This window comes from Bos indicus x Bos taurus, chromosome 21 (genome assembly GCF_003369695.1).
Source record: "Bos indicus x Bos taurus breed Angus x Brahman F1 hybrid chromosome 21, Bos_hybrid_MaternalHap_v2.0, whole genome shotgun sequence".
Classification (NCBI taxonomy): domain Eukaryota; kingdom Metazoa; phylum Chordata; class Mammalia; order Artiodactyla; family Bovidae; genus Bos; species Bos indicus x Bos taurus.
Window position 1 is genome coordinate 6,117,113 of NC_040096.1, and position 14,242 is coordinate 6,131,354.

Consider the following 14,242-nt stretch of genomic DNA (forward strand, 5'->3'; position numbering starts at 1 on the left):
AAGGCAAATTGGAAGTGGTCAAATGAGATGGCAAGAGTGAATGTCGACATTCTGAGAATCAGTGAATGGAAATGGACTGGAATGGGTGAATTTAACTCAGATGACCATTATATCTACTACTGCGGGCAGGAATCCCTCAGAAGAAATGGAGTAGCCATCATGGTCAAGAAAAGAGTCTGAAATGCAGTACTTGGATGCAATCTCAAAAACAATAGAATGATCTCTGTTCGTTTCCAAGGCAAACCGTTCAATATCACAGTAATCCAAGTCTATGCCCCAACCAGTAACACTGAAGAAGGTGAAGTTGAATGGTTCTATGAAGACCTACAAGACCTTTTAGAACTAACACCCAAAAAAGATGTCCTTTTCATTTTAGGGGACTGGAATGCAAAAGTAGGAAGTCAAGAAACACCTGGAGTAACAGGAAAATTTGGCCTTGGAATACAGAATGAAGCAGGGCAAAGACTAATAGAGTTTTGCCAAGAAAATGCACTGGTCATAACAAACACCCTCTTCCAACAACACAAGAGAAGACTCTATACATGGACATCACCAGATGGTCAACCCCGAAATCAGATTGATTATATTCTTTGCAGCCAAAGATGGAGAAGCTCTATACAGTCAGCAAAAACAAGACCAGGAGCTGACTGTGGCTCAGATCATGAACTCCTTATTGCCAAATTCAGACTTAAATTGAAGAAAGTAGGGAAAACCAGTAGACCATTCAGGTATGACCTAAATCAAATCCCTTATGCTTATACAGTGGAAGTGAGAAATAGATTTAAGGGCCTAGATCTGATAGATAGAGTGCTTGATGAACTATGCATTGAGTTTTGTGACATTGTACAGGAGACAGGGATCAAGACCATCCCCATGGAAAAGAAATGCAAAAAAGCAAAATGACTGGGGAGGCCTTACAAACAGCTGTGAAAAGAAGAGAAGCGAAAAGCAAAGGAGAAAAGGAAAGATATAAACATCTGAATGCAGAGTTCCAAAGAATAGTAAGAAGAGATAAGAAAGCCTTCTTCAGCAATCAATGCAAAGAAATAGAGGAAAACAACAGAATGGGAAAGACTAGAGATCTCTTCAAGAAAATCAGAGATACCAAAGGAACATTTCATGCAAAGATGGGCTCGATAAAGGACAGAAATGGTATGGACCTAACAAAAGCAGAAGATATTAAGAAGAGATGGCAAGAATACACAGAAGAAATGTACAAAAAAGATCTTCATGACCCAGATAATCGCGATGGTGTGATCACTCACCTAGAGCCAGACATCCTGGGATGTGAAGTCAAGGGGGCCTTAGAAAGCATCACTATGAACAAAGCTAGCGGAGGTGATAGAATTCCAGTTGAGCTATTCCAAATCCTGAAAGATGATGCTGTGAAAGTGCTGCACTCAATATGCCAGCAAATTTGGATAAAACAGCAGTGGCCACAGGACTGGAAAAGGTCAGTTTTCATTCCAATCCCAAAGAGAGGCAATGCCAAAGAATGCTCAAACTACTGCACAATTGCACTCATCTCACACGCTAGCAAAGTAATGCTCAAAATTCTCCAAGCCAGGCTTCAGCAGTATGTGAACCGTGAACTTCCTGATGTTCAAGCTGGTTTTAGAAAAGGCAGAGGAACCAGAGATCAAATTTCCAACATCTGCTGGATCATGGAAAAAGCAAGAGAGTTCCAGAAGAACATCTATTTCTGCTTTATTGACTATGCCAAAGCCTTTGACTGTGTGGATCACAATAAACTGTGGGAAATTCTGAAAGAGATGGGAATACCAGACCACCTGATCTGCCTCTTGAGAAATTTGTATGCAGGTCAGGAAGCAACAGTTAGAACTGGACATGGAACAACAGACTGGTTCCAAATAGAGAAAGGAGTACGTCAAGGCTGTATACTGTCACCCTGTTTATTTAACTTCTATGCAGAGTACATCATGAGAAACGCTGGACTGGAAGAAACACAAGCTGGAATCAAGATTGCTGGGAGACATATCAATCACCTCAGATATGCAGATGACACCACCCTTATGGCAGAAAGTGAAGAGGAACTCAAAAGCCTCTTGATGAAGGTGAAAGTGGAGAGTGAAAAAGTTGGCTTAAAGCTCAACATTCAGAAAACGAAGATCATGGCATCTGGTCCCATCACTTCATGGGAAATAGATGGGGAAACAGTGGAAACAGTGTCAGACTTTATTTTGGGGGGCTCTAAAATCACTGCAGATGGTGACTGCAGCCATGAAATTAAAAGACGCTTACTCCTTGGAAGGAAAGTTATGACCAACCTAGATAGCATATTGAAAAGCAGAGACATTACTTTGCCAACAAAAGTTTGTCTAGTCAAGGCTATGGTTTTTCCTGTGGTCATGTATGGATGTGAGAGTTGGACTGTGAAGAAAGCTGAGCACTGAAGAATTGATGCTTTTGAGCTGTGGTGTTGGAGAAGACTCTTGAGAGTCCCTTGGACTGCAAGGAGATCCAACCAGTCCATTCTGAAGGAGATCAGCCCTGGGATTTCTTTGGAGGGAATGATGCTGAAGCTGAAGCTCCAGTACTTTGGCCACCTCATGCAAAGAGTTGACTCATTGGAAAAGACTCTGATGCTGGGAGGGATTGGGGGCAGAAGGAGAAGGGAACGACAGAGGATGAGATGGCTGGATGGCATCACTGACTCGATGGACGTGAGTCTGAGTGAACTCCGGGAGTTGGTGATGGACTGGAGGCCTGGCTGGCGTGCTGTGATTCATGGGGTTGCAAAGAGTTGGACACAACTGAGTGACTGATCTGGTCTGATCTGATCCCTAAATCATTGATTTTGTGTGAGGATGGGTGGGGACCATCTTTTTTATTTGAAAATTGTGGGGACTGTCTTTTTTATATTAAGACCAGCATAATACTATTTAGATTTGAGTATAAAATTCAAGTAGTTTATAGTATTTAAACAGTACAAGAGAGACTTTAAGCAAATTTTGTGCTTGTAATGGGCATGCCCTTAGCCCCCTAATATGGGAGTTCACGCTCCTCTGCCACGAGGTGTTTTCTGGAGAAAACTCCAAAAAGCACTACTCATTCACTTGTCCTAATTAGGTCCCTCCTAACATTTGTGTCCTTTCAAGACTAGGCAGATCTCTTGTCATTTATCCAGGATAACTGGATTCACAGCCTGTCAGCATTCTAAGCGTCTTTTATCAGACACCTGCTTTATTGGAATCTCTGAAGAGCCTGGTGTTTGAGGGGTATGCCTTTCTCCAGACCAGTATGGTAATGCAGCTTGAGATGTCCCCATCTTGTAACAGCCATTCCAGAAAAAAAAGTGTGGTTGCTTAATCCCCTAGCTTGTTTTTTCAGGATTTGTCCTTCCTTGCTGTTAGTGATATAATTGCTTGTAAACAGCTACAATTCTCAATTCTCAATGGGCTACCATAGACATTTGTTTCAATGCAATTTTGTTTGGCCAGTATTAATGTCTTAAAAGACACTAAAATCAGGAAAGGTTTATGAGAGAGTAGAAGCCGCCTAGCACCTACTCTCTTCACTCATTTGTTATCTGCCTGCCATTTGTGACCCCTAGTTTATGCTTTTGTGATTTCTTCTGCCTGTAAAGCATATTTTGACTCTGTGTATCTTCAAGTTTATAATTTTTCAATCTGATTTCTTATAACCACTCCTATCAAGGTCCTAGGTCCCACTGTGATAGAAAACAGCCAGTTCTCTCACCCCTAACCCCTGGAAGTGTGTGTTTGTTTACCTAAATTTATTGGCATTCACATTTTAGTTTTGTGTGTTGAAATGAACCTTTCGCAATGGCCCTTTTTATAGGTTGAAAATAGTTGAAATAGCAGTTTTATTCTCACTTGTAAAATTTAAGAACTTAAGATGTATAGAAATATTATCACAGAATATATATAAAAACCTTAATAGTTTTGTTGGGAAGAAATGTTGTAATTAAACTAAAAAGTAAAATAAGCACAATGGAATTCATCTTTGAAGGAGAATGTGAAAACTAATTTCTGCTTTGTGACAGACAAAATATACCAGACAATTAATGAGATGATTTTGTTCAAGCTGATGCAACAGCTGCCGCCGCCAAGTCGCTTCAGTCGTGTCCGACTCTGTGTGACCCCATGGACTGCAGCCTACCAGGCTTCTCTGTCCATGGGATGCAACAGGGAGAATGTTTATTAATGGGAACCTCTCGAAGAAGGAGAAAATACAGAGTTTATAAAAGTAGGAGGTCAGTAAGGAAAGGTGGAGGTGGGTCCTATCACCAGTGGTCAGCCCTTCCTTGGAACACAGAAGGTGTAGCGCTTCTTAACCATGACTGCTTTCTGGAAGCACAAGGCTCAGGTCAATTTTAACATTGCCGGATGGAACAAGGTTACTGCTATTACCATACTTATGTTTATAAACTGTGTGATATATGCACCATAGAAGTTTGTTTTATTAAAATCTATAGGATTCTTAATATTTCTGCACTAAAGGACTAGAACAGGGCAGCTTTGCCTTATAAGGGTGACCAGGGGTTGGAAGTCCTTTGAAATAAAGCAAGGGGAAGAACCCACTGCAGAGGGAGGGCGGAAGACCAGGGGCAGGCCAGCGGCCCGTGGTCAAAGTGGGACCCAGTGAAGGAGACCGCGCTCCCTCCGAGACTGCTTCTGGTGAGGAGGGAAGGGGTGAAAGATGGGTGTTTGTCAGTGGGCCAGGCTAAAGGAGAGAATTCCATGGGTTTTGTTAAAGGATGCATTTTAAAAGGACAAGATCATGACCCATATAAAATGAAGGTGGAACGAATTTTTTTAACTAATTAAAGAACTAGCCAAATGTCACAACCATTTTAAAAGTTGATGAACTGTGAATTTATATAGAGAAGGAATATTAAAATGAGTTTACAGATGAAAGCAAAACTGGGTTTTCCCACTACAGGGAGGGTTACCCTTTCACCAGACGATTATGGGCATGTCCATAAACAAGAATTATTTGCATTGCTATTAGTTACCTATAATTTACCAAGGTGTAAAATAGTGTAAAGAATATGCCTGCCAATGCAGGAGACACAGATTAGATCCCAGAGCTGGCAAGAGACCCTGGAAAAGGAAATGGCAACCCACTCCAACATTCTTGCTCTGGAGATCCCATGGACAGAGGAGCCTGGTGGGCTGCAGTCCATGGGGTCACAGAAGAGTCTGACATGACTTAGCGACTAAGCAACAACAACAAAACAGCTCAAAGGCAGTGAAAAGACCAAGCCCCATCGGATCAGGTAATTCCCAGCGGCCCCATTATTCCATTGAAAGGCTATTCAGTAATCTCTCTTGGTCACACCACGGTCTTTAGTTTTTCCTAGCCGTGCCTGCTCTGTAGTAACTGCATGCTTTCTCTAATAGTCATCTGTCAGTAGTTTACCCATTTTTCTCCTTAAAAGCCATGTCTCATTTTTTCCTTTCTTTCTGGTCTCCATCAGGTCAGAGGAGCCTGAGACATCCAGGATATATAAATTTATAACCAACTACAAATACAAATTAGTTTCCTCATGTTTGGATTGCTTTTGCTTAATATCCTGTCTTTTTCTTGGGATGGCATTAAAATATTTTAACTTAATGTTATGAAAATTAATATTGAGAGTGCCTTGGACAGCAAGGCGATCAGACCAGTTAATCCTAAAGGAAATCAACCCTGAATATTCATAGGAAGGACTGATGCTGAAGTTCCAGTATTTTGGCCACCTGATGAGAAGAGCCAACTCATTGGAAAAGACCCTGATGCTGGGAAAGATTGAAGGCAGGAGGAAAAGTGGGTGACTGAGGATGAGATGGTTGGATGGCATCATTGATTCAATGAATATGAGTTTAAGCAAATTCTGAGAGATGGTGAAGGACAGGGAAGCTGGCATACTGCAATCCTGGGGTCCCAAAGAGTCAGACATGACTTAGAGATTGAACAACAATGTTATTAATTTTAAGTTGGGAGTTAATCAGCATAACCATAATAATTTGGCCACATAGCCATAATAATTTGGCCACATAGCATTCTACAGAGAAGGCAATGGCACCCCACTCCAGTACTCTTGCTTGGAAAATCCCATGGATGGAGGAGCCTGTTAGGCTGCAATCCATGAGGTCGCTAAGAGTCGGACACGACTGAGCGACTTCCTTTCACTTTTCACTTTTGTGCATTGGAGAAGGAAATGGCAACCCACTCCAGTGTTCTTGCCTGGAGAATCCCAGGGACGGGGAAGCCTGGTGGGCTGCTGTCTGTGGGGTTGCACAGAGTCAGACACGACTGAAGTGACTTAGCATAGCATTCTGACGTTAGATTTTCATCTGTAAGTTGAAGGTGAAAGTTAATGAATTTGTGTTATGGGCCAAGTGGTTCTCAACCTAGACAATTTTGCCCTCCCCCCAACCCCCAGGGCCTGCTACTGACATCTAATCAGTAGAGGCCAGAAATGCTGCTAAACTTCCTACAATGCATAAGACAGCCCACCAAAGCAAAATTACCCAGTTCTTACTGTTAATCACGCCAATGTTGGGAAACCCTAATAGCCCATTGAAGAAGGTTAGAGGAAAGCTGAAGTTTTTGCTATGATAAAACTAAAAATAATTTTATGGTCTTAAATCTACATGAAAAACATACATTTTGTTTTTATACATTAAAATAATGTTATTACCAATTTTCCATATTTAAAAATTATGCAGTCAGTATTACCTTTAACTTGAGAGACTAAATAAATAGAAAGAGGTGCTTTTCCATTAGAAGGAGAGGGTGAGAGGAATTGAGAAAGTGGCATTGGAACACCTACATTACCAAATGTAAAATAGCCAGCTAGCAGGAAGTTGCTAGGTAACATGGCCTAGAAGGGTGGCTGGGTTAGGAGGTTCAAGAGGGAGGGGATATTTGTATACTTATGGCTGATTCACATTGTTGTACAGCAGAACCCAACACAACCTTGTAAAGTAATTATCCTCCAATTAAAACAGGTGCCCTTCCTTTGTAATGTGTATAACACTTGCACTTTTAAAATTACTTTTCCTATTTTAGGTTTTACTGAAGAAACGTCTTAGAGATTGATCGCATTTCCAAGGTTAACATTTACAATTGGAGTTGTTGACCTTCTTCTAAGAAAGATTTTGGCCATCAAAATGGAAACTTTCTTTGAAGCTTTAGAACAATTATACAAGAAGGTACTTCTTGGAGCCACACTTGAAAATGACAGCCATGATTACATCTTTTATCTCTACCCAGCATTTTCAGATCAAGATTGTTCTACAACCACCTCCTCAGACTGCTCAAACGCCCCTGATGTTCAGGACAAGCAGGAGCCATCCTCTGTCAGTTTACCTACCTTTTCTGTAGCACCTATGTGTTTGCAGAGACATTCTCAGATGAGCAGTACCCGAGAAATAATGCTCCTTCAGTTAACAGTGATCAAAGTGATGATAACCAGAATATTGTCTGTGGAAACTGAATTCCATGCAAAGGAGAAATACAGAGATATAATTAAAATTCTTTTAAAATCATCTGACATCGAATCTCAATTGGTAAGCCCATTTACTTTGTGTGTGTGTGTTTTTTAAGATCTAGATTTTTTTTAAATGAAAGTTTTAAAACAGTCAGCAACAGTAGGTAAATGTATTTGTTTTCCTATAGACCTGTATGTTCCAAAACTCGGAAAAATTGTTATCTCACATGGCTGCAAAGTGTCTTGCACTAATTCTGTATTTCCAACTGAAGGAAAAGGTAAGATAAGTAGTCAAATTATGTTACTATTACTTTTATATTTTCTTTAAAATTGATCTCTGGCATTCAGTTTTTTTATCAATAAAATATTTGCTCACATAATGTGTAAATCCACAAAAATGTAAGAATAAAATAATATGTTGGTGACTTATTTCAAGGATTAGAGTCTTAAATACATTATAAATCATTACAGATAAGATTCTTAACTCAAAAGATAGACTGCAAGTCAGAGAGTCCATAACTGTTCAGATTCTCAAAGGAGTAGGTGGGCCTCCTTCCTCCCTTCCAAAAACAAGGCTTAGGAGCCCCTGCTTGAGACTAAGACCATTTTCATAGGTTTAATATAAATTCTAAGAGTGGTCCTCAGCATAGTGAAAAAATATGAACAAATTAATCATTTTTCTCTTATCTCTGAATTAGTTAATAAATATATCTAAACATTTCCTGACTTATTTTAGCTATAATTGCTTGTTCCTTTCTTAAAACAACATTCTTTCCTGAATACAAAAAGGTGGTATGTACAATAGAAAATTTGGAAAAAGAGAAAATGTATAAAGACCAAAATTAAAATTTCATATCATTCCAGCCACCAGAGATAATAACCACCGCTAATATTTCATGTTCCTTCTTGGTTTTCTATTTCTATGGCGTATTAAATTTCTTGACTTAAGGAATACTGGGATATTTATGTCCTTGTTTTAGCAAATATTATACTTCTTTTTTTGGAACAAAGTAAACAATGTTGTGTAGAATTGTGTATTTAATAGATAGTTTGTAATGGCAAAGAAAATGTTGTATTACAACTTACTACTTAAAAATTTTTTTCTCACTTATAGATAACATTGAGTAATTCCTGGATTTCTTTTTGCCAAAAAAATATTTCTGAATATTCTGAAAGTAATAAAGTAGTGTACTGCCTCTGGATACTTACCTTTGTAATTAAAGAAATCTTTAAAGATACATCTTCACAAAAAACAGGTATGAACTATGTTCCCCAATAAACAATTGTCATTGTCTTATTCCCAGGGAGCATTATATTTTTATGAGTAAAACTTATTTTACAACCTCTAATTGTTTTGAAGTATGAAAAACTAAAAACCATGCCCCATAGTGTTTGATTGAGGATACCTTTTTAAAAGGAAAAATGTAAAACTTCACTATTACTGGATTTCCCTGGTAGCTTAGACGATAAAGCATCTGCCTACAATGTGGGAGACCTGGGTTCAATCCCTGGGTCAGGAATATCTTCTGGAGAAAGAAATGGCAACCCACTCCAGTATTCTCACCTGGAAAATCCCATGGACGGGGAGGAACCTGGAAAGCTATAGTCCATGGGGTCGCAAAGAGTCGGACAAGACTGCGCGACTTCACTTTCTTTTCACTATTATTAAAAATTCAAATTAAAGCTTTTCATTTTTGTATGTCCTTTGCATAGTCTGATGTTGCTGATGTTTGTAAAATGGATATTAGCCGTGATTATTAGCTGTTGGCATGTTTATCTTCATTTGTTTGTGTTAGAGGTAAATAATCCAATCCATTTTTTCGCCTTACGAAGTGATGATGATTTTAAAAATTGAATTGTAAAATTGTGTTTTAAGAAAACTTTGTTTTTCCTGTTGCTTATAATTACTATTTTTATAATTGCAGAAATTCTAAAACAGTTCCTGACTCCTTTTGACACTCTTTTTGAAGCCTTTTACAAGTCCTTACTTTCTCAGCATTTTGAAAACCACCAAGATGCTTCTAAACTAATAAACAGTTTGATATGTTTCCTGGAATTGCTTGAACTTCTTATAGCCTCCAGAATCTACCTGAAGTTACATTACACTTGCCAGAGGATTTTATTTTTGAAACCTTCTTGTGTGTTTGATGTTATTACCTGGCCTATTCAGGCTTTTGTCAAAAGGAAGTTGATCATCTTCATCAAAAAGTGCCTTCTCTGCAAAGTGGGTGAAGACCTTTGTCGGGGATCTGTCCCTACCTTCATGCCACCAGATAACCCTTTGGATGTGGACCTGTTAGCTTTGGCCAGTGCTGTTCTGCAAGCTGTGGATTTGGGCTTGTTGAGGACATTGTCTGTCCGTGGAAAATGTTCCTGCTTTGGAGGTGGTGAAGTCCTAGCTGGATATGAGCATGACCCTGGTCCAGATCATGTGATTCTTAGAGCATTGAGTTTACTTATCATAAGATCCTTAGAAATCAAGTTTCAAAATTGTTCTTCAGCAAATGAAATGAAAGGTAACTTTCTGAATGCCTTTTGTATGTAAAGTAATGGATAATTATTTACTGAAGTAAAATTATTCATAATTATCAAAGCTCAGGATTGTAATTTCACTAACTTAAGTTGTATCTTATTCTAGTTATAATTTATTAAATTTTCTTCCAATAAAGATAAAAAGCTAGAATTGTCTTTTTAAAAGTTTCAGTTTTGTGTGCTAAACTGAATTTGCATAGCATAGTTAATAACTGTAGTTAAAAGAAAAATATTGTTGAGTCTCGTCAAAGTAAGCAATGTTAGTCAATTCATGTTCAGATATTTGTGGTATATTATTCATATTTTCCTTCACAAAATTGGTGTATCTACTAATACAGAGTTTTGATAATTAGGAGTTGAATTAAACTAATGTAGGGTGTAATCCTGTGCAGTTGTCATTTACAACACTAGATGGCGTTGGTTACATAAATCAAGAGTTTTAAATTGCAGTTAAAATGCCTCAAAACCTTTTTGACTTTTGTGCTTAATAGTAGTACTTTCTTTTAATGCTTAAAAAAACTTGAAACAAACAAGAACTTTTTCTGCTGGTATTTTGAAGGCAAATTATTTTTGTTTGGTTGTATTGTTGCCTCTAGTACAAACACTGTGGCATCCAGTGAAGCAATTTCTGTTCTACTGTTTCTTCATTTATGTTTTTAGCAAGAACTCATGTAACTTTTATTTCTCAGAGATACTACCTATTTGACACTGTGGCAAATAGATGATCTGGCTATATATTTTAACTATATCCTACCAAGTGGGTCTTTTTTGTTTTTTTCTCTGAAGCTCAATTTCCTAATATTACAGAGTAGAGATAATCCCTAACTCAAACTTTTGAATGTGTGAATTATGATAATGCATTTTAAAGTGCTCTAGATGTTATAAATATATGTGAATAGGTAAGTTATTATAAATGCATTCATAAACTGTTGTTTTCTCTTTAAATTTTTCATTTTTTGAAGTTGATTACCAGAGGTTCATGTCTGAGTTACTGACCTTCTTAAAGCCTCACCTTCAGCCCTCTCTGCAATCACACAATCTCTGTGAGTGGTTGTCTAGGGTCTTCATAGAACAAGACGATGACATGCTGGAGGCTGCCAAAGCATTGCTGGGCATCTACCTGAAGTTGACCAGGTTTGTATATTTTAAAGTAATTATACTAACTAACATGGCCAGGAAAGCAGAAAACATTTTTAATAATGTATTGGACATACAATTTACTTTCCATCATTAGGGGAAAAAATCCCTAACAATCTTGTGGTTTCCTTATAAGTTCCAATTTCTTTAACACTGCCCTACATGAAAATAGATTACAATTGAGTTCTCATTATGAAAACTTGAATGGCTAAACAGATCTAGGAATTAGAACTAAACTGAGATTAGACAATATGGATTCTGGCTGAGTCTCCATCTTTGCTTTACCTGTGTGATCAAGAATAAGTTAATACCATTGTCTAAGTCATATTTTAACTGACATTTGAAACTCTTTTCACCCTTAAGACTAACTTGTCTGTATTGAACTTCTGTAAGGTGATTTTTGCCTTTGTAAAGCTGAATTCAAACTTGTAAGTAATCAAAGGAACTTTTAATATACAGTTGAATTGGTACTGATATCATCTTGAGGCAGATATCTGAAATTGATTATGAAGTTATGTTACTGATGACATTTTATACTGATCCTATTTCTGTTTATTAAAAGATCTGTACTTGGGTCATTCTTATGGCAAATGTCTGTAATTGGTTATGAAGTTAATAACTGATGACCTTTTACAGTATTTCTGCTTCTGCTTTATTAAAACCGTAAAGTATTTGCTTTATTTCCATTTCTTTCCTGGCTTCAGAGAAAGGGATTTCTTACTAATGGTTGTCGGTGTGGTGTTGTGCTGCCAGTTCTTACTTGTGTTATGACACTTCTGGCAATGACTGCTTTCAGACTGTAAGTGTTTGGGGCCAATTTTCAAAAGGTTCTAATCAAGAACACAGAATGCATGCATGTGATTTGAATTAGGCTCAGAAACGGTCAAATACAAATTCAGTCTGAATACACATGCCTTGAAGAATATATAGTCATATTCAAAGCTGACTTCTTATGCCTCAGGAAAGAGGAAGCTTCTGAAGTAAATTCATTTTGCATGTGAATTTCTAATTTTCTTGAATTTTGTGTGATCACAGAGGCCTGTGCTCATGTCATATATATATTTTTTAATGTAACTGAATTGGTTAAGATTAGTTGTAAATGATAGAAATCAATATAAACTAGTCTAAGCCAAAAAAGGAATTTACTTCCTGGGAATTCCAAGGAATCAAGTTGGCATCAGGTGCAACTGTGCATGACTTAAATCATGTCACTGATTATTTCTCTTTGTTTCTGTCTCATAGCTTTGAATTCATTTTCAGGCAGGGCCACCAGCAGTGCCAGACTTACAGCAACCTTACAGTTAAGATCTTTAATAGGCCAGCAGAAATCCCAGAGGAGGTCTGATTAACCTGCATGGGTCACAGATTCATGTTGGAATCATGGTGGCTAGGACCATGGGTACTCTGATTAGTTAGCCTGGGTCGCCTGCCCACCCGTGCTGAGACAAGTGTGGAAGGAAAGGAAGGAGGTTAATTCCCACCTTACCATGTGGAATTAGTTACCTGTAGGAATAAGAGACTCTGATGTCAATAGACAGGAAGATGGAGGGCATTTGTTGGACAGATAAAAACTAGAACTACCAAAGTCAAAGGATATCATTTATTTTATTGGATCAGGTTTGTATAGAGTTTGTAGAGATTGTTTTGAATTTTTTTCTTTTTAAAATAATGCATAGATTAAAAAATAATGTGGCAGAATTTATGGTATGTGAATCATATCTGTCAAAACTTATATTTATAAAGAGTCATTAATCTGGAGTGTCTGTTATTTTCAGAGAATGTGAAGCTACTGAAAGCTTGACCCAAGAAAAAGAAATGTGGAACCATCACACACATGAAAATGGCTATAATCCACACTGTATTTTTTTATTTTTATTAAAAAATATAGGATTTGATCCTACCGTTCTTCTTGATTTTTTGATTTCATCAGAAACTTGTTTTCTTGAATACTTTGTTAGATACTTAAAATTATTGCAAAAAGACTGGGATAATTTTTTAACCATTTGCAACTATTTTGATGTAACTGAATCTAAAGATAACATACATATTTGTTGTATCTCCTCACTTGTCCAAGGTAGAAACAGCAACTCAGCAGAAGCTAGTCCTTTGGCTGTTGTTGGTAGTCACACAGATGCTCATTCTTGGGTCTCCTGGGCTTCTGCTGCTTCTTCTGAACCACTGAACCATGGTGTAACGTTGGAGAAGGCCCACACCAAGCTCCAGGCTAATTGTCTTTCTACCCCAGGAGCTTCTCAAAGTCTGGTAGATTATGACAGCTCTGATGATTCTGAAGAAGGATCCACAAGCCTGTGTTTAGTAAACAGCAGACTAACGTCTTCACACCAAGAAGCAATGAAGAAAACTCAGGACACATTTGGAGCAAGTGGGGATAAAAAAGAACTTAGCCCAGAGTCTCAGTCAAGGCCTCTGGTTACTGAAGAATCTAATACCCTGTTCTCTGTTTATTGTGATATAGCCCCAAATAACACTGCTTCTGAAGTGGGAATATCTTACAGAACAGTAAAGTGCTTTGAAGAGCTACAAGGTGCCATTTACCGTTTGCAGAAGAAAAATCTGTTCCCGTATAATCCAACAGCACTTTTAAAGTTATTAAAACATATTGAGACAATATATAATAAAAGTATGACCCCTTCGTAAAACAGTGACATTTTATTTCCAGGAACTGTTTTTCCCCTTAATATAGTTGTGCCTTAATGAGATAACAGTATTAAAAATAATAAATAAACCTCAAAAGAGTTTTCTAAACCATGCTTTTTTGCCTTTTGGGAGCAGCCTAGTGACTGAAAAAGATATATCAGATAACAAGTCACTTGATACAGTTGTACAACATTTGAAATCTATGGTGGTTCAAACTTGCTCAAATTTGGGATAGTTACTGTATTAATTTCTTACTGATACTGTAACAAATTCTGACAAACTTGGTGGCTTAAAAGAACAGAGATTTATTCTTTCTCAGTTTTGGAGGCTAGAAGTTCAAAATCAAGGTGTCCACAGGACTGCACTTTCTCTTAAGGCTCTAGGGGAGAATCTTTCTGGCCATTGCTGTCAATCCTGGGTATTCCTTCACTTCAGTCTCCTCTGTTATCACAT

General features: G+C 37.8%; 1 protein-coding gene across 6 annotated transcripts in view; it reads left to right on the top strand.

Moving 5' to 3' along the window:
* LINS1 (lines homolog 1) overlaps positions 1–13,900 on the top strand; it is a 32,789-nt gene extending 18,889 nt beyond the window's left edge. For 3 of the 6 annotated variants that reach the window (XM_027521646.1, XM_027521647.1, XM_027521648.1), the window contains exons 2-7: positions 7,042–7,541; positions 7,651–7,740; positions 8,577–8,718; positions 9,388–9,978; positions 10,957–11,128; positions 12,907–13,900. In XM_027521646.1, coding sequence (XP_027377447.1) covers positions 7,143–7,541; positions 7,651–7,740; positions 8,577–8,718; positions 9,388–9,978; positions 10,957–11,128; positions 12,907–13,789 — 2,277 coding nt within the window. In that variant the 5' untranslated portion in view covers positions 7,042–7,142 and the 3' untranslated portion in view covers positions 13,790–13,900. Of the gene's footprint in view, positions 1–7,041; positions 7,542–7,650; positions 7,741–8,576; positions 8,719–9,387; positions 9,979–10,956; positions 11,129–11,835 lie in introns of all 6 variants that reach the window. The other 3 variants (XM_027521651.1, XM_027521650.1, XM_027521649.1) reach the window with 3 other exon arrangements.
* Positions 13,901–14,242: the final 342 nt, after the last annotated feature.